The 21,292-nt window shown below is 37.5% G+C and overlaps 1 protein-coding gene across 1 annotated transcript; it reads right to left on the bottom strand.

Moving 5' to 3' along the window:
* Positions 1-747: 747 nt before the first annotated feature.
* Positions 748-20,776, bottom strand: LOC307249703 (sodium- and chloride-dependent GABA transporter 2-like; the record flags this gene model as incomplete). Its single annotated transcript, XM_080026553.1, has 14 exons — positions 748-861; positions 945-1,115; positions 5,654-5,754; positions 5,840-5,942; positions 6,578-6,715; positions 8,285-8,397; positions 8,504-8,628; positions 9,157-9,260; positions 13,032-13,166; positions 14,402-14,534; positions 14,622-14,712; positions 16,432-16,572; positions 17,914-18,048; positions 20,599-20,776. 14 exons carry the CDS (start codon positions 20,774-20,776, stop codon positions 748-750), a joined length of 1,782 nt encoding a protein of 593 aa, XP_079882679.1.
* Between the last annotated feature and the right edge of the window lie 516 nt (positions 20,777-21,292).

Here is a 21,292-nt window from a genome sequence, read left to right as displayed (position 1 = left end):
GGAAGGATTTTTACCTGCTCCGCCATCGTAGGCGCATACACATTCACCCATCTGTTGCTCTGGCGTGTGTTTATTTGCCGATTACATGCAAAGCAGCTGACTGAGAGATCGGCTTTATGAAACGCGCACATTATGTAAGTGATCACTGTATGAATAAAGAGCGACACTTTTTCAAAAACTGATTTCTACTTGGATAAAATAACAATTCAGCAGACACAACTTCAGCCTGTGGAAACTGTGTTGTGCATTTTACACTATTTTCTGATGTCTGTATCATAAAATTGTTATTAGTTCAATTTTTTTCTAAATTCATTGATTAATGATAATCCATATAATCATGAGTTAAAGGCCTACTTGCTAGCTAAATGAAGACCATGAAACTTGTCTGAAAGCTCAGGAACCAAGAAGAAAACAAATGTCCTTTGTAAAGTTACTGGTCCTTTGAGCTTATAAATATTACAGTTGATTCAGCATTCAACCTCTGCAGAGCCTGATAAAGTCAAATCTAAATTTAATCCATTCCATATAGTAAATGCTGGGATTCTTAACCATTGTGTCCAAACTCACATGAAGGCACTTTAAGTAAATATTTTTTTGTGAATTACTGAAATTATTTTAGACATTGCAAGGCTAAAATTTCTATTCAAAAGTCAAATTAGTCAGTGGTTGCAACCAACTGGGATGCAACCAGTTCAGGGGAGGTCACGGGTAGAATTAAATACTAGGAACCAACCAGGTCATTTGTCGTCACTGTGACATAATGCTGTCATGTTGGGAGGTCAAGTCGAGCATTTCAAAAGCTTTCTTCTCCGATTTGTTAAGAGGAAGGTCTTTAGCTGGAGTACATAGGATGGAGATCCTCTAAAAAAGAAGAATATAGGTTTGAAAATAAACCGACTTTCAAGAAAAATAGACATCATGAGCCATGTATACAAACAGCTTACCTGTCTCAGTGTACCGGGAGTGATGCTCACATTGTACACCATAAAGAGAGGAACCAGGAGTGTAGAAGAGAGCGTAAACCACCAGCCAATGGCGTAACCCCACCATGGATACTCAACTGCGTTGTTGAACTTCAGAGGAGTGTATTTGACCAAAGAGAAAACAAATGTTCCCTGAAAATAGTTATGGAGAAATGAATTATTGTTAATTATTAATAATTATGTTTAATTACTTAAAAATACTATACATTGTAGCCTATCCTAAATCCCCTCAAACGGCAAAGGAGTAATAGTGAAATCATTTCCAGTTCCATAAACGTTTTTAAGGGAATGATGATTAATTCAAAATAACAAACACACAATTGATGAGCTTCAATCCTCAATTGACTGTGTCTTTAACAGCAGTTAACTAGTCACTCACAACCAGGGACCTATTATTCAACTTCAACGTCATCCTTTGGATTTTATTCACATGCATTACTATGGTGATGTAGAAAGAGGGATTAGCCAAAAGGAAGTGTTTTTTTTTGGTTGCTTTTTTTGGTTGTTCGAAAAATCAAAAACACAAGATAAATAAAAATGTATTTGCTCTAATGTAAGCTACAATTGTTAGCATGTCTGGCTAACTACATTCTTGACCTACTTACATTATTTCCAAGGCCAAAGAGCACATCATAAACTACAGCAGGCTAGTTTGTAGAGTTAAAGGTTAAAATATAAAAAGCCCAATTCAAAACTACAAGATCCACTGGGTTCTTTTCCTCATCTTTATTAGATTTTGACTTTAGGTTTTCACTTCAGCTACCCAAGTCAAACTTGTTAACCAAGACATCAGTTATTCTTCATCCTTAAAGCCTTCTATCTCTTAATGATAACAGTAAAAGCATGCTCGGTACCACATTCTCTGTTTCGTTTTTAATCATTTTCATTGTTGCTTTTGCTCTCCCTGCCTGATCAAATATTAACTAGTAAGAACCTTTTATACATCTAACAATCCTGTTTCAACTTGTTGGGAGGTTTTACCCAGTTTGAAGTTGGACGAGCAGCTCTCAATGGGATTTGCAAAAGTCAACTCTTTGGCCAACAATAGAAGTGAACTGCTATTCCTCAACATAGCAGACACCTATCTACCACGCTGCTTCCAACTCCTCAGAGCGGACTAGGGCCTACATAACAGAGGAATTAGGAAAAGCTAGAGGAGGCCAAATGTGCTTCTACTGTATATAATAGTGAATTGAGGTTGGGGTGCAGATGTCAGCCTTAATTTGGTGACTATTTTCATGAACTAAACCATTTAATTCAGGAGTTTGCCCAGTTTATTCTGGTCGGTGTTTGCATCCCACCTGAAGCGTATGTTAGACAGTTGTTACCTACCTGGCTGACCACCAGATAATAAACACCCAGACTCTTTGCTTATCAATACTTTAACAGAAAAACCCTCCTACCAGGTAAAACAAAAAAGCTAATACAACACACACTGGACCAAAAGGATGCCTATCGGTCGTTCTCCATTACAGGCAGAAACTAAAATCTGCCCAGCCTTTGGTCTAGACTGTAGCTGGATCCCAATCCAGAGAACGCGTCCGCGGTCTATGAAGGCTATAGCCTGTGAAGGCCGATTCGAAGGCCGAACGAGCGTTGTTAAACGAGACGGTCTCCGCAGGTTTCCGTTTACGAGCATTTCCGGTTTGCGTGACGACTCGCCGCTCCTGTGCTGCCTAGCAACCCTGATTGCTGCCAACGGAGACAGCTTGTCAACGGAGGAAAAAATAAAAAGAAGTTGCCTACCTAGAAAAAAAGAAAGGAAGATAAAAGTTAAGAAGATGGAGCAACACGTTGCTGTTTTGTTATTCTATTTTATGCCATCTCTGAAAAAAACGCAATGAATCTTGGGATATGTTGGGCCGCGAAGGATCCATCTGTTGCAGCCTTCAAAACCGTAAAACGAAGGCTGCATTTCTCTGCCGCATATGAAGGAGCCTTGCAAATGGAACAAGCCTTTGCGCGCCGCTATGAGCAATCGGTCTTCAAATGCAGCCTTCGTAGGCTGTAACCCCTGAATTGAGATTCACTGTGTGATATAACGACTAGCGCTGTAATTACAGTCTGGATTTGACTGCACTGATTGGAGTGCATTTTGAGTGTTGAGAGTGTTTACCATTAAATATAGTCTATTTGCTCTGCCACAGTTTCAAAATTAACCGAACCTTCTCATCATAACATGAGCAACGTTGTGTTGTGCCCTGTTGCTTTGGCAGAGCATCTCTCAATACCAGTATGTTTGTCAGTTTGTTCTTACAAACCATTCAATAGGCTATTTTATGTCCCAACCATGGTCCCAACTTCATGAACTGAGCGTGGACAGTAGCCAATGAGGACAGACTATATCCACCAGGGGACAGGAGAGAGCGAGAGCGAGTGAAGTTGTGATTGGATCGGCACTAAAAAGTTTAGTTCGACGGTGGTCAAGCCGTTCACCGGAGCTATAAGTGAAGTGAAGATGGAATTGTTTTCCAGTAACGTTAACATTTAGCATGTTGTAGCCTAGTTATTTGAGTGGAAAATTCCACTAGTTAGTTAGCTAAAGTGAGTGTGTAGCTAGGTTTAGTCAAAGCCGACCGCCTTCACGATGAAAAGAAAGTGTAAACTTTGTGGAGACCTGTGGATTGCTGATTTTTCCTCTCAAGGAGCACGTTTCTTCCCCTGCTTTTTCCGTGAGTAACCCTATGCCATTTATTCCACGTGGTAAACATCGGGCTCACATTTGGCCTAAATGATCAATACCGGAAAATATGTAGGCCTAATGAATGGGCTAAATCCTACTGTGGGATTTTTGTTAATTGATGTCATTGGCTTTGCTGGTCAAATGATCCATTAAAAGGGTTGAGATTGAGAGAAATAAAAACTGAGCCTATATTTCTTGTATGTGTTCACATACTGTGCCTATAAAACGGTTTGAAAGTAATGAAGTTCTGTAATTTAAAAAAAAATATTATTATATTCTTTTTAAAAGTAGGCTTTAAGTAAAGCTGAACGTGGCAAAAGTATATGGCATATACAGTCATATGAAAAAGTTTGGGAACCCCTCTCAGCCAGCATTATAATTGACTCTGCTTTCACAAAAAAAAGATAAAAGTGGTATGTCTTTAATTTACCAGGAACAGCTAAGTACTGGGATGTTTTCCAAACAAAGATTTTTTGAAAAGCAGTATTTGGTTGTATGAAATAAAATAAAATGTGAAAAACTGGCTGTGCAAAAATATGGGTACCCTTGTGGTTTTGTTGATTTTAATGCCTGTAACAGCATGTAAAACTGATGACTTTAAACACACAGTTGGTTGGATTATGTTGTTAAGCCTTGAACCTCATATAATTGTCTGTTTAATCATGAGAAAATGTATTTTAGGTGCCTAAATGCAAGTTGCACTTCTCTTTGACTCTCTGCTGAAGTGAAACAGAATGGGATCATCAAAACAGCTCCCAAAAGATCTGAAAAACAAAGATTGTTCATTGTCATGGTTTAGGGGAAGGCTACAAGAAGCTTTCCCAAAGGTTTCAATTGTCAATTTCGACTGTAGGGAACGTTGTCAGGAAATGGAAGGACACAGGCATAGTGGCAGTTAAACCCAGGCATGGCAGACCAAGAAAAAAACAGGAGCAGCATAGGTGGAGGATTGTGAGAATGGTTGCACACAACCCACAGATCACCTCCAAAGACCTGCAAGAACATCTGGCTGCAGATTGTGTATCTGTACATCGTTCAACAATTCAGCGCAATTTGCACCAAAACATCTGCTTTTTATAAAGACCAAATAACTTAATTTTTGTCTCATCAGTCCAAAGCATTTTCTTCCAATATGAAGCTGGCTTGTCTAAATGAGCTTTTGCATACTCCATGCAACTGTATCTGTGGCGTGGGCGCAGAAAGGGCTTCCTTCTCATCACCCGGCCATACAGATGTTTTGGTGCAAATTGCACTGAATTGTTGAACCATGTACAGATACACAATCTGCAGCCAGATGTTCTTGCAGGTCTTTGGAGGTGATCTTTGGGTTGTGTGCAACCATTCTCACAATCCGCCGCATATGCCGCTCTTGTACTTTTCTTGGTCTGCTAGCCTTGGGTTTAACTGCAACTGTGCCTGTGTCCTTCCATTCCCTGACAACGTTCCTTACAGTAGAAATTGACAATTGAAACCTTTGGGAAAGCTTCTTGTAGCCTTCCCCTGAACCATGACAATGAATAATCTTTGTTTTTCAGATCTTTTGGGAGCTGTTTTGATGATCCCATTCTGTCTCACTTCAGCAGAGAGTCAAAGAGAAGTGCTACTTGCATTTAGGCACCTAAAATACATTTTCTCATGATTAAACAGACAATTCTATGAGGTTCAAGGCTTAACAACATAATCCAACCAACTTTGCGTTTAAAGTCATCAGTTTTACATGCTGTTACAGGCATTAAAATCAACAAAACCACAAGGGTACCCATATTTTTGCACAGCCAGTTTTTCACATTTTATTTTATTTCATACAACCAAATACTGCTTTTCAAAAAATCTTTGTTTGGAAAACATCCCAGTACTTAGCTGTTCCTGGTAAATTAAAGACATACCACTTTTATCTTTTTTTTTGTGAAAGCAGAGTCAATTATAATGCCGGCTGAGAGGGGTTCCCAAACTTTTTCATATGATTGTACATTGTATTGCAACTCACCATGCACACTACTGGAGTGACATATTTCAAACAGTATTTAATCAGGGGAAAAGGCCTGTATCCAATCATGTCCTCGATGTTGTCATAAAACCGGTCTGCACCTGTAAGTAGATGGAAATGCTGTGATGAGCGGATTCAGCATCCCAAGGAAGAAACCACGGACATCACTATGGTTTAGTAACTCACCATAAACCCATCCAATACATGTCGACTGCAGTATGGCAAAGAGGAGTAGGGTCATCCCACTGCAGGCATAATAGTCAAACAACTGGAAGATGTACAGTCCACCCTGTGTTTTAGAAGGGACCTCTATTAGCTGTTGTGTTACATTGTTCTATCTAGGGCTGGCCCAAATAATTTGAATATTTTCCTATGTCTTCGTTAGTTTAGTATTCAAAGCTCTACTCAGTATTTGGAAGCTTTGTTTTATTTATTTTTTAGTGCAACAAAACTTGTATTTTACATCATTAATTGTTGCAGCTCATCCACCTTGTTTCCACTGAGCAGTGCGGCTGGGGTCTGTCCAGCTCGTATCGAGTCCGCTTGGTTACGCTAGATCTGACGCGGTGTCCACCACCGACAGCACTTTTGGTCGGTGGAGTTTATGCCAAACGGTGATAGCAGCGGCCAGAATATGGGTCAGAGCATCGAGCCGTGGAACGGCAGTTAAATAGACTGGCTGAACATGCGGAGAATATTGACTGTGGGAATATAGTCCCACCATAAGCTACTTCTGTATCAATATTGTTGTTTTTAATGTTTTCTTTTTTACTTTATTTTTTAGAACGTATAATTGAATCCTCTTTCAGAAAAAACAACAAGTTTTCAAGGCCTGTAAAATGGTATTCGGGACAGCCCTAGTTTTACAGTAAGAAAAAAAGGTTATCGTAAAAGGAGTGATTTGACATTTTAATTTGATCTTACATCTGTAACCATCACAAGGCCGATGAAGAAACTTAAAACACTGATACCAAGCAGTAGAAGTTTACGTCGATGGCCAACATGGAAGAAGGAAGGATTCATGTCAGAGATAGCTGTGACTAGAGCTTCCAGACCTACAAACTGAAACACAACAAACACAATTACTCTACACATGCTGCACAAAATACATAAACACTTTGCCGAGGTAATTTTATGATAATTTAGTAAGTACACAGAGAGGGCATACCTCTGCTAAGGGTGCAAAATCCTCTAATCTAATTATTTTTAAATAACGATAATGAACACTATAATCAGCATCCAGATCCGGATCTGCATCAAAATACACAAAAATGTATGGGATAAATGAGACAGATTTTTGTCATATAAGTAATTGTAACAGTTTATTCTAATGAAGAAATTATCTCTCAAAGTTATGAAATAATTTCTTGCATCTGATCAATGGCAAGACTTGATTTCTCATTCTGTGCCCTGTTGAACTTCTGATATCAAAGAAATCTGTTGGCTGGTCTTTGAGGTATCCTGGGGCCCGTTTCAGGAAGCTGGTTCAGTGCAACTCGGGGTGTGTTCACACCAGCTTTATGCGGTTGAAACGAAACAGTCACAGTTGCCATATGATATTAAGGATTTTTTTCCACAAGTTTAAAACACATTTTCCTCACTGAAAGTAATTAAATAGACGGGCCACAATTTAAACCGATCGAGTAGGTCTGCGATGGGGAGAAAAAAGGAGAAAAAAAGCATGGGCTGTAGTTGTAACAAAAAAAATATATCCTAAGTCACCATTTAAAATAAGAAGGGCAGCAGATAATATAAAATGATTGTCATACAATTTAAATAGGCCTACATATAAATAACTCACCAAGCAGATAGTTGTATATCCAACCGCGTAATGCTCACTCCATGTCCGTGAATAATTACCGCGACTAATTCCTCATTAACGGAACGTTACACCGGTCGGTTTTTGAATCTTATCCCCATATTCCCTATTGAAGGCTTCTTAACTGTTGTTGGCTCGGAGCGAATGTGCCTGAAGTAAGCCTTGCTTCTTCTTTTCTTTCCAAGCGGAGAGCACCTTGCATGCTCACCTGGAGTCTACTCATTACTAACTGAGAGTAACAGGTGTCATCTCCCCTTTTTATAAACGTAACTTTATCATCTGCTTTGAAATAATTGGACAGTTATATTCCTGAAAATGTTCTGGAGAAGAAAGGAGAGACCGTGTTCTGCTCCGCGGTGCTGTGGAGAACACAGGCTGCGCTGCTGTGGCACTGCGGTGGCACTGCGGTGGCAGTTATTTGCAGTTTATTGCACTTGCATAGAAATATTTAATTTTGTTAAACTTCATTTTATCCGTTTTGTGCCGTTTTGTACACGTATATAACATTTTAAAATAGGGGCGGCCGCGGCCCGCCGGCCTACAGGCTACAGACACAAAAAAATATATATATATTTTCCTCATCCACCAATCGAGTTCATTTGAAACGAGGAGTAGCCTACTCGAGTACTCGATTACTAACGCCCATCCCTATTAGCTACAGAACATATACTGTGCTGTGTAATAACAGGGTCGAAAAATGGGGAAAAAGTTGCGGCTTATAGTCCGAAAATTACGGTATTACTTATCTTTTGTGCATTTCATAATTTTTATTCCATGATTATTCTTACAGTGCCAGAGAGGGGCCAGCTTACCTCACTGTCGAGCCCCAGGAGAATGATCATAATGAAAAAGAATATAGCCCAGATCTGAGGAAAAGGCATCATGGTGACCGCTCGAGGGTAGGCAATGAACGCTAAGCCAGGCCCTGCAGTGAGAAGGAGATGGTAAACAGAAAAATTGTGCATTGGATTATTTTTCTGCTCTTGAGCTGTTTTATTCATTATCACATTCAGCTTTTTCAATATTCTCACCTGACTCTGCCACTTTTGATATATCTGTGTTCTGCTCATATGCCATGAATCCAAGTACAGAGAAGATGGCAAAGCCAGCTACAAAACTGGTCCCACTGTTCAGAAGGCACAAGTACACACAGTCCCTAAAAACAAACAGACACAAATATATTATATACTCCAATATTTTTTTCAATAAAATGCATAAAATGTTTTTTGTTTCTGTTGTCTTGACTCACATCCTACACCGGTGTAACACATCTAGATCCTTTTTTGAATGATTAGAAATATGCTTGCAGGAAACTATACTTCGAGTTCAACCCGACAGGTTTCCTTTCTTGTTTCAAAGTGTTTCCCCTAGTGTTTCCCCTAGGCTCAGATGTTCTGGTGAACGTATCAGAAGGTCTTGTTTATCTTCAGTTGTAAAGCTAGGAAACACACTTCTGACACAATGCTTTGAGGTGTGTTTAGAAAATTTGTATTGTATTACATTTAATACACATTTAGTTTGTCCGTCTTGTAGACTGTTTTTTAATTACTTTCTTAACGAGTTGTGCTTTTTAATCATTGGCCTACTAAAACTGCTACATGGGCAACATGGTTGAAAGTATTATTTACACCTTTAGTGCCTTAACTAAAAACCCTAATAATATAATATATTACATTAAACTTACTTGTAACAGTTATTGTTGTACTTATTATAACTGCCAAGTGCAGTTAGACACCCAATGCAAATGGCATAGGAATAAAATATTTGTGTGCCAGCATCCATCCATACCTGTAAGACACATAAAGGACATGTTTATATATACACTAAATAACACATCAACTCTGCACTGAAGAATCTAGACCGAACCACCTTACAGACATTTGCCAATGTTTAACACTGTAGTAGACTTCAGTGACATCTGCAAAGCAATCATCTGCAAATTCAGTGACAGTGATAATAAACATGTATGAGTGACCAATTATTTAAGTCTCCCACTTTCCAGTAAAGCAGCTTGGGGTTTTTAGAATACGTTATATATTCAATCTAACGCACATTTGTTTCAGCACTTCAAACTACATTACATAACATTGAATTTAAAAGTATGATAAAATCCAACACATTTATCCACATTTCTGTCATCTTTGGGAAGCCTTTGAAACGCTGATATTCACCAGATGGAAATATGCCCATTTTTGCAAGTTTACTGCTGCTGTGGTGGTGCAAACTCATCATAGGGACACAAACTTACATCGGTGGCTGACGGTGCAGAGATTGAACAGATCCAGTAATTTTATGGACATTTAAAAAGGTGACAACCACTCATTATTATAGCACACTGTCACATGGGCAGATATTTAATCTATTGACCTTTGATAATAAACGATTGAAAAAGAATGCAGAATGATAAGATATAGTGCCAAGGCTTCATCTCCCCATTCTATGAGTATAGAAGGCACGCTTTTACGCACTGGGATTTAGTAATGGGGCTGAGGCTCTCGGGCCCCCCATTTGGGCCTGTCGATACGGACAAGTTAAAATATCAATGCCTATAGGCGGCATTGTTATTTGCCCTGTATACAGCATTTCCAGTCCGGTCTGTGCTCTTGGCATGTTTAGAGAGGAAATATTTTCTTAAATCACGCTTTGGACCGATAGCCAGAAACTTGAGATTTTCGGACTTGATCATATTAGATGGCCATAAGAGCCACACCTATTTTTACATTTCACACATAATGATGAGCACGTATTTACACCGAATAGCTGGGGTAACATGCAGTCTGTTGATACTCTTTATATTGAGTCTCATAGGATGTACTTGGAGAGCAAATGGAGCCGAAATCAAATTCCTTGTTTGTTTACGCAAACCTGGCCAATAAAGCTGATTCTGATTCTGATTCTGATTCTGATGTATTAGATAGACCATGTCATTTTCTTTGCATTCAAAAAGATCTTTTTTCAAATCCCCTCATCCAGATGGGCTCCAATATCTTCACCCCAGGAAGTTTTACTATTGATAGTAGAGATGTTGACAAACATTTGAGCATACATATAACTTTAAACTTTCTTCTTTAAAGAATAAGCGTTAATAGTATCTTTTTAAGCTGATTTGTATTCAAGCCACTCATAAACACTTCCTGGTCAAAAAAGTCGCCACCTGGATTTTACTAGGCAATTAGGCAAGAGCCTTCCATCGGTCAACAACTGCAGTGATTAATATGTTTCAGTTGGCAACAAGTTATTGAACCCTAACTGATGCAGTGAATAACTCCTTATTTCATAAACAACCATGTCAGAAGACATATGCTGTGGTTTTGAAAAAGATGTTACTCTGTTTCAGAGGGGTGAAATGATTGGCCTGCATAAAACAAAGAAAACTGCGCAGGAGAAGATGAAACTACTAAAATCGTGTTAACGCATTATTAAAACCTGACTAGATAGTGGGTGAAACATTATTTTTGAGGAAATATGGTCAGAATCTTTAATGGCCATGATGGGAGATCACTAAAATAAATAAAATAATTTGGTGGATTAATGACAGTAGAACATCCGGCTATGTTTAATTGTGAAAGTAAGATCATTTATGTACTATGCAGATGTGTAGCCTTAAGAAAACCACTTGTGGTCTGATGAGACTAGATTGACCCTGTTCCAGAGTGATGGGTGCATCAGGGTAAGAATAGAGGTGGATGAAGAGGTGCTCCTATCATGCCTAGTGCCTACTGCACAAGCCTGGGTGGCAGTGTTAAAGTTTCGTCCACAATTGTCATGTACAGGGCTGTATGCTTATTTTTTTAGGTGGTAGCACTGGTGCTAGCAATCAAAAAAATTCAGTAGCACAAAAATAAATTTGGTAGCACGAAATGATCGAAAACTGGGATGATCGAAAACTTGCATAACCTTAACCCTTACATTTTGCTCTAATTACCTTTGAGCATGTCATCTTGGTCTCATTTGAGATTCTCAATTAATATTATATCCTAGTGTGTGCAGTAATAATTATAGAAGAATGAATAGGGGTGCACTGATTGCAATTTAGACAAAATAATCTAACCTGCCAATTGCAATTTTTTGCTGATTCAGAATTATTTCTCCCCATAAAAATATAAAAATAATATCTATATATTTTTTGTATATACACATAATTATTATATTAATGATAATCATTTTTTTTTAGAAAATGTCCTTCTGTTAATTAAAACCAAACTTTAAAACATTAAACATAGCCTATTAAATAAATAAGTATACATATTGGTACAATTTAGGATCAATTAAATAGGTTGTTGTGAATATGTTGGGAGTAGTTTTTCAGTGGCTTATTGTGTAACTTACACAAAGTTTGAAATAAGTTATTTTAAACTTTGTTTAAATAGACTACTGTTGACTGCTCTCTGCAGCTGAATGAGTTGCCTTTCAAGCTAGAGTACTTCAGTGCTGTAAAGCGCTAACTTCCTGTTCTTACCGGCTTCAAAATAAAAGTCAACTCATCTTTGCCTAGTAACAGGCTTTTAATGTGAAGGCGCACAGGAAATGTTCTGTTTGCACACGTGCTAACTTAACTGCGGTAAAGAGAGCCGTGTCCTTCCGGTTATTACCGTTAGTGAAGTTTATTAGACGCTAGAATCGCCGCACGAGCACAGATCCCGAGCACACATCTTTCACCAGCCAAAGTGGAGGGTGGACTCAATAACTTACTTTCTTAAGACTCATTTACCCGCAGTGTTAATGTAGAACCCTCTAAGCAGTGTTGTGCAGCGCTCCTCTGTGTTTCAAAGACAGCCTCTCCTCATTAGCACTAGTGCGAGTGGACTTGTATTCATCATCGCACGTGATCAATTTCAGTAGCAAATGCGATCAAAACTGTCGCACTGTACAGCCCTGGTCATGTAGGCTACTGATCCTGGCGCCTCTTTTCTTATCCACCGTTTCCTTCGTAACGTATCACAGATTTAGTTTAGGGTTACACACGTGTTAATATATATTTATACACAAAGTGCATCTCCTCTGCTCTGATCTATCTCAGCGGTGTAATTTTGGGATTCCACCGATTAGCCTTAATAGAGTCGGTGCTGTTTCCCAATTTACAAAAAACCTTTGATATTGAAAATTGCTGAATATTTCATAACACAAACAGCTCATATAGACAGATAACAGTTGTAGCTTGTATGTGTCAAAAGCATGTTTTTTTAAAAGCATGTACGCTGGGGAATAATCTCATGTGTAATACAAGTGAACGGAACGCTGGGAAGCGTATGGGCGTGGCCTAAATAATGCATTAGCCTATTCTTTTTTGGTCAATGATCACCCAGAATTGCACACTTGTCCCAGCCCATGGGACATTCACAATCCTGTGATAATAAGGATTTAGCTGCACATTCACAGGGGCAGATGACTGCACTCAAGCAAGCCATACATGCAAGGTCCGTATTTTGAGGAGAAGGCTTAGGACCAATTGTATGTGATGTAATGTAAAGTAAAGAGCAACGAGTAACAAGTTACTTAATTTAGGTTCAGTATAATCACATATCACTTAAACGGAGAAATAGTGATATCTACTTATACCTGTGGATCTGTGAGGCGGGATGGATCTGGGTAGAGGTAGAACTTGATCCCATCTAAAGCCCCGGGCAACGTGAGTCCACGAACAAGCAAAACCAGCAGCATCACATATGGAAATGTGGCAGTAAAGTAGACTACCTGTGAAAGAGCCACGTAACGTGAGGGTTTATTTAAAGGGTTTATAAAGTTGAGCATATCAACAGTTGCGTTGCTGGAATAGATGTTGTGTGGTCACAGTCCTACTAAGCTCCACAACTGATCCAACTATTGTTATATTTTATTGGCTTTTTTCTTATGGTAGCACAAACAAAACAAAATCATCCTAAAACAAAATGATGTAGATGAGGGAGAGGGAAAGAAAACAAAATTCCCCTACCCTTAAGCCTCAAGGTTTGTGTACCTTAATTTTTAAGAAAACATATTGTAGCTCTTGATTAAGGGAATCTAGTGTCACACTAGCAGCTCTGAGAAACTTCTTTGGCAATAGGCATAGCAGCGTTTTGAGCTAAATGGAAAGACCAGCAAGCTGACAAGCTAAATATGATAATGCTGACAAGCAGCTAATTCTTTCCTTCTTAGCTAGTACCTTAGCATGATACAATTTGCTAATAAGCGCAAACAAAAAGCATAGCTGCAGCAGATGGTTAAATGTTGTCCTAATGATGGTGCCACATGAAAAACTAAGCGATTAAAAGTGATTATACCTGTAATTCATCATGTGAAAGGGACATTAATGACTATACCAGATTACATAATCATAATCCAATGTAATAGTAGTCTATGAGATGAAACTTTGGAGAATGCTTTAAGTCATAAGGATTCATCCTCTGACCACGATCCACATCTGCTCAAATATCATGGTAAAGAATTCAGTAATTGTTTGGGTACTTTAGTTTTGACCAAAATGGTGGACTGGCTGTCAAATGATCATTGTCATCCATAGAGCCATGCCTCTGCTGTTAAAATGACACCTGGCAGCGATTTAAATGACTACTTAATTAACTACCTCAAATGATGTATGTATACATAATATTTCCAAAAGGATTTTTTTCTAAATTACATAGCTACAGTCGTGCATTGAGGCCTACTCTTAATGTTCTTTCATTCATGTTTTTTTAAAATATTGGTGTACTAGAAACAATTATGAACCTTGTCAACCAAGAACTTTGTACAAGCACATCATGTTCTCTACCATTTAGTTTGTTCAGCAGAGGAATTTTATCTCGCAAAGTGATAATAAGTGTTTATGAAGAACAGAAGAAAAGTTTGTCTGCCAAAAGAAGTGTAATCTTGCAGCTAATGCAAATTTATTCAACAGTTCGAAAGTTGCTTTGTACTTTGTATAGTACATAAAAATAAGAGTTTTGTCCTACCTTCCCGGTGGACTTCACGCCTTTCCAGACACAAAAATAACAGATGATCCAGGACAACAGAAGACACAAAGCCAACTCCCATCGTATGCCACCTAATTCATGGACACTTCCTGTGACATTCAAAATTCTTCTCCTGCAAATCACAATTTCATTTGTTATGCATATACTGTATGGCACTTTCAGAGTCATAAACATTTTGGATATTTATTTTCATACTCACTCCCAAAATTCTTTCACTGGCGATGTTGCATTTTCGGATACAGTCCAGTTGACATGATCAACCCGAATTCGATCAAACTCCACACAGCTCTCTGTTGCAAAACAGGATGTTTAAACAGGGTATTTAAGGACATATATGCACATTATCCAATTCCTCTGTTGTCAAAGGCTTCAAACTGTTAGCAACATTTTTTTATGTAATTATAACTTCTCAAGGAGGAACACATCAGGCAACAAGTTATTATTCATAAGTGGTGTTGTAAGAGGTACTTATGCATAGTTAGTGTGTTACCTTATGGAGAAAGCGGTCAGTGCAGTCATTTTAAGTTTCTGGGAGACGTGATTGTAGCAGAAGTCCGCATTGTACAGTTGCAGATGCCACGTACATAAATGCATACCAAATAAATTTCTGCTCAGTTGTACGCTTAAATTAGGATTTATTTACTGCTGATTTGCGGACTGATATGCTGCCCTGCACTGGATAGCAGCCATTTATTTTTGCACTTTTTTCAACCGAGTTTGGCCATGTATTACTATGCCAACTACGCGTCGATGCAGTGCAGGGTATCAGTCCTCAAATCAGCAATGAACAATCCTAGATTAAGAGTACGATTGAACAGACATTTTTATTTTTTAGCTAAACATTTATATAAAATATAAAATTTATATAAAAATATTTTTTTGTAACAATACAAGACTGACTTCTGCTACAAATATTTATTTTCCAAACTCCTTGAAATTACTGCATTGATCCATAAGGTAAGACACTTATTATGTGTACCTCATACAACCACACTTCTAAAATACTGAACTACCTCTTCAAGATGTGTCTGGGGATGTTTATGTGCGAAGTTGAACACCAACCGAGACAGAGCAACTTAAGCACCCAAAATCGTATTACTCTATAAAGCACCCAGTAATGACATCTAACACAATAACATGATGATTTTCCTTAACTTTGTGTGAATGCAATGAGTCATTACAGTAGTAAAGACTCATAATAGTACAGGATAATAGTTCCTTTATGTGTTACTTTCCATGTGTGTACATGTCAGATAGGGGTGGGTAAAAATATCGATTCTCCGACGCATCGCGATTCTCTCTCGAACAATTCCGAATCGATTCATAAAAGTTAATAATCGATTCATAAAAAAATAAATAAAAAAAAAATATTTTTTTTTCTTTCTTTTTTTTTACTAGTATTTAATATTAGTATTTCCTGCGCCACTGCGCATGCACACCACACAAGTGCGAGTTGTTAAAAGTGGCGACAAAAGGGCAGAGAGCAGCAAACCCATATGACCTGCACTGGCTTTGTGTCTGTTTACGTTTTTGTATGAGAGCTGAATTCCAATACAGCACTTTTTTTCACTTTTGTACACCTTATACTGGTATTGTGCTAATGTTTTATTTGTTACCAGAAATGAAGGCACCTGGTTCTTATGTGTTATTATTGTTCAAATAAGTCATGTGAGAAAGAAAGAAATACTGTACATGATTTAAATACATTACATTTAATACAGCACTGTCAATTTAGTATTGTGCTGATGTTATGTTACAATTTCCAAGAGGAGAGAGTTATACCATGGCTGTTTGTTCATAAGGCATGAAGGTAAATAAATAATTATTTAAAAAAATATTATTTTACTCTTTCTTGTGTATTTCTACTTGATACTGAATCGATATCGAAGCATTTCAATCAATATCAAATCGAAATCGATATCGAATCGTGACCTAATGAATCGAAATCGAATCGAATCGTGAGATTCTTGACAATACCCAGCCCTAATGTCAGATATAGTGGGGTCTACCTGTGTTCCAGCTGTTTCTGCAACTCGCCCAGGGAAGTTCAGTGTTGAAAGAAAAAAAGAGATACATGAAAGCCCAGGCCAATATGATGATGTAATAGATGCTGGAGTATAAAACAACCACCTGACTTCCGTAACCCATTCCTGAAACAAACAAACAATAACACTTAAACTCCGAAGCTTCAACACTTGAAAAGTGAACATCTGATTAGTAACTGCGTGTTACTGCGACGGCATGTTTTTGAGCCTTTTTTGTGCCAAAATATTAATGACCTATTTCATCAATCAGCCAATTATAAAGTAATCAAATAATTTACTTTTAAATACAAATAATGTAATTACAATAATATAATAATGTTTTTAATTTTAATAAAATTCATAAAATATAAACCATATAGCGGTAACATTACCTCACATTTAAATACAATATAAAACAAATACAATAATACCAATAGAACATATTAAACAATATAATAAATGTGTCAGTTGCCTGACTGAGCCGGTTAATGGGTTATATTGTTGGCACATGGGGCATGCAGTTCCTTTGAGACTTTATACACATGATTTAACAGTATTTAATAATGCATTTAACAATCTTTGTACTGTTATAGATTTATTAAAGCTTGGCTGCATTCAAACATGAGAATGATAAACATACATTTTTGTAACTCATTCAGCCACATACCTCACAGGATGCAATAATTAACCCCAAATCCCTGTTGATTAAACTTGCTCCACCAAACCTCACAGTTTGTTAGTTTTCAGAAATTATGGTTTATTGAAAGGCGCTGTATAAACCTATGCTATAATAATAATAATAATAATAATAATAATAATAATAATAATAATAATAATTATTATTATTATTATTATTATTTTAAAGGTGAAACTAATCTTCACAATTAGACATGTTAAACTTAAAAATCAAAATAGATTTGGGAAATACACTTTGTTTTCTTGAAATACACTTGAGACAAATGTACATCTGTAATTCCTAAGGACCCATAACATTCAGTTAAGGAAACATTTCTAACAATATTTATAAATCTCTCTGTTGGAGAAATGGTTAAATCACTTTCATCATATATCCCTGCAAGACTTACTGACCTCCTGTAGAAAAATACATGTATTTGATTAGTTTAAAAACTTTGCATCACTGCTTTTTATAATATAATTCCTTTATTTATAATTCCTATACAGATTCACTGTAGCAGCAATATAAAAACATGAGTGCATTTGTTATCTGATCAATTCAATTGGAGACGTTCCAATATAAAACTTTGCACCTCAGATTTACATTTTCTTTATTATTTAAAAGACTAAGAGTCACATGCTCACATGCTTTATGCCTGCTTATGCTTGTTAGTTGTATTAGCTAAAAACAATACTCATATAAGTTAATACCAGGTTTTCTGCTCCAAACTTTAAATAAACACATGTATTTGATGTCACACAGACACTATGATAAGACTGCTCCAGCTTTACCTTCAAAAAGGGGACAAATCTTCCTCCAGCAGGTTATACTTCCTTGTTGGGTGTACTGTCCGAGAGATGTCTCAAGAAGAAACAGGGGGATGCCGCAGGTAAAGAGGAAGAGCACATAAGGGATGAAAAACACCCCTTAGGAAAAAAAGGTTACAGTTTTTCACAATTGCTTAAACACATTTCCTGATAGACTACCTCACTTTTTCAAAACCCTAAACACAAATTTCAAAACTCAAACACAAAATGCAAAATCCTTCACTTCTCTTGCAAAAGCACACTTTACCCTCAAAACAATGTTAACTCTTCACTAAATGGTGTTTTCTTTTCAAATGACAAACACATACATCATATGACTAGACATTTCTAGCACTCATTGAACACTGGTGTGCAGAATGGAAAACACTATTGTATAAATGCAAACCACTATATGAATGCTTTATCAGTAGAATTATGCCTTTGCATGTTCATACACTTTCACCTACAGTAACAACAAATACTTTACGGTTTTTGCCAAATGCTAACACACATGTTGCAGAATAGTTTATTTTGCCATTTCAAACAAACACAATGAATAGGTAGGACTGCAGTTCAAGCAATTCAGTGTGTCAGTATAAACTACTGTACTGTACAGTAAAAAACAATTACAGTAAAATTAGGGAACAATGGTAAAAGCGTTGTAAGGAATTCGGTGGTTGGATTATGAATCCTCTTATGGATTCCGGCTCTTGCTTGCGTCTGGCCACATCGCCTCATCAACATCACACTCAATTTCATCTTTTGAGAAGCAACAGGGAAATGATCACCTGATATCCAGTCTAAATCTCCTAATTATGGAGCGACTCAGGTTGGGCTGCACTCTCTGTCCAGGCTCCCTCATTTATAGGCCATGATCTATAACATGGTCCACTATAGTGTCCCTGTTGTATGTGTCTCTGTCTGTTGCCTTCTTTGTCCTCGTCCTCCTGTCGCTCTCTCTCCTCCTCTTTCCTTGACTCTTACCGTCTCAGAAAGGAGCTGAGCTCACCTGAGGTCTATTTGTAGTGCTAAGGTTTAGACTGATTGGTATTCAATTATTATAATTTTTTTTCAAGAAGTGTGTTGGAGAATCTCAAACACAGTGCAAAGCATACATTGTGTTTGTAGGGTTGGTGCTTTGGTTTAGGGCATAGTTACAAAAGTTAGAGGTTGTGATGCTGTGGTCATAGCAGTCACTTTTAGTGTTTACAGTATTCGGCAAAAACTGTATTTGTACTAAAATGTGCAGTCTACTGTAAATCACAGCAAACAGGAGCTCATCTCTGACCCTTCTATAGCTAACTGCACAAAAGTTTGAGTTTAGAAATTTGATTGGCAGTGTGTTCTGTGTGAATACCATGAGAGAGAATTCAGGAAGAGTGTGCAAGATATAGAGAATTGTGTGTAGTGTTGTGAAAAATGTGTGTTTTGGAATGAAAATATGAATCTAAGGCAGGAAATGTGTTTGGAGTTCAGCAGAATTGGTTAAGCAGTTGGTAAATTAGTTTCAGATTGTGCACATTGTGTCTGATGTTCCAAAAAATGTGTTTAAACAATTGTGAAAAACTGAAAGTTACATCACATAAGTTGTTTGTAGGTTGAACCCCATTAGTAATTTATAAGGATCCAATTGAGATCCGCTGAGATGTTGAGCGATCAGTAACTGGTAAAAGTCAAGATAAGATTTACTTTATTATTGTCATTACACAGTAAAACAAGTACAATCAAACCAATTTGCCAAAACCGGCGAGACCAAAAGCTGCAGCATAAATGCCACTTACATAATTGGCTCATTTTACAACATCAGTTCAGACTTCTGAACACATTTCATTTTCCTTTGGAAACTTCTATGAAGTTCTAGTTTTGAACTTATGTTTACTTATGCTACTGTACAATACCTCACAGTTAAGCATGTTGTTGTAGTTGATGCTAAATAGCCATGTGTGATTTGATCAACTTTAGCCTACCGCACCTGACAATGCAACGTGGCACAATGGTGCACTGTGAATGTAACTCCAAAATAACCAAATAGTAAAGAATTGAAGCCCAATTTCTCTAGTACGCCTTTCAATGTTACATAAAATATCTTTCATAATTAGAAATCTTTAATTTAGTAATTGTGTTGCATATGAAGGTAAATCTGCACATTCTCCGGTTCAGATTGTCTGGATATTGTTGGCAGTTTAAGTGCATAGAAGGCCTAAGTTTCACTAAGTTGTAGCCAATTTATAAGCAAGGTCGGAATTAGTCAAGTGTAAAAAATGCTTAACAAATCCAAGCTAACATAGCACTAATCGTACGATGCGTCATTATATGTTATTAAAGGTGAAAGAAACGATGGCGAGTGTCAGTGTGTCAGCTATTTACAGCTGTGATCTGGACCGTGGAGAGAAAATCACCAAGCTAATAATAACATCAATGAATAATCCAGAGATGCAATCTCAGAATTGTTTTCAGGAATAATGGGCCACAGACTGAGCATTAGGAAATAGAGTATACAGTATTGAGGGAATATTTACACAGCGGTTCTGGTTTTGGCTGACAGTAGAGACACAAATGTGTATTTTAGAACAGAGTCTTGTGCTTGCAGCTTTCAATGTTCAGTATTTCAGTATTTTTTGAACCTTGAGTTGTTTTCACTGTGCATGTGTAAAGATGAATGAATCTCACCTCCTCCATTTTTGTAGCACAGGTAAGGGAACCTCCAAACATTTCCCAGGCCGATGATTTGTCCCGCTACAGCCAATAGGAACTCAATTTTGCTAGACCACTGTCCCCTCGTCGGGATGCTGGGTACAGGATGGGACATGTCCAGCCTGAATTTGACCTCTGGATAAGGCTTATCCATTGCACTGTAACAAGATAAGGTTCAATAATAGTAAACTAAGATATTTTTGGGATGAGAGTAAATTATTTCAGATGCAGACACTACAGTCCTGTGTGTGCAACAACTGGAGCAATAAACTTAATCAAAACATGAATCAAAATATGAGTAAAGGGGCTGGGTGAGACATAACAGGTTGTTTAAAAACAAATCATTGCTCTGACCCAGAATTACAATGGTCACACCAAGGTTAATTACACATTTTAAAGCTATATAGTGTGTGTGTAAATAATTATTATTGACATACATTTGTGGTATGAAGAACACATATTCTAGTCACATCTTAGCACCAACTAAATAGCTTAACCACATAGCAACTAAACAAAGGAAGATTGACATGATTTAATGACTGTATATTAATGTTCAAAATCTGCACAATTTCAGCAGTCTTGCTGTATTAGATCAGCAGAGGCTCAGTGCGGCTTGGCATGAGAGTAATTATTTCATCAATGTTGCTTTTGTTTAGCTGCCTTTGGATTT

The sequence above is a fragment of the Ammodytes marinus genome, assembly GCF_949987685.1.
Source record: "Ammodytes marinus genome assembly, chromosome: 4".
In the NCBI taxonomy this organism is placed as follows: Eukaryota; Metazoa; Chordata; class Actinopteri; order Uranoscopiformes; family Ammodytidae; genus Ammodytes; species Ammodytes marinus.
This window is presented reverse-complemented; position numbering and strand designations above follow the sequence as displayed.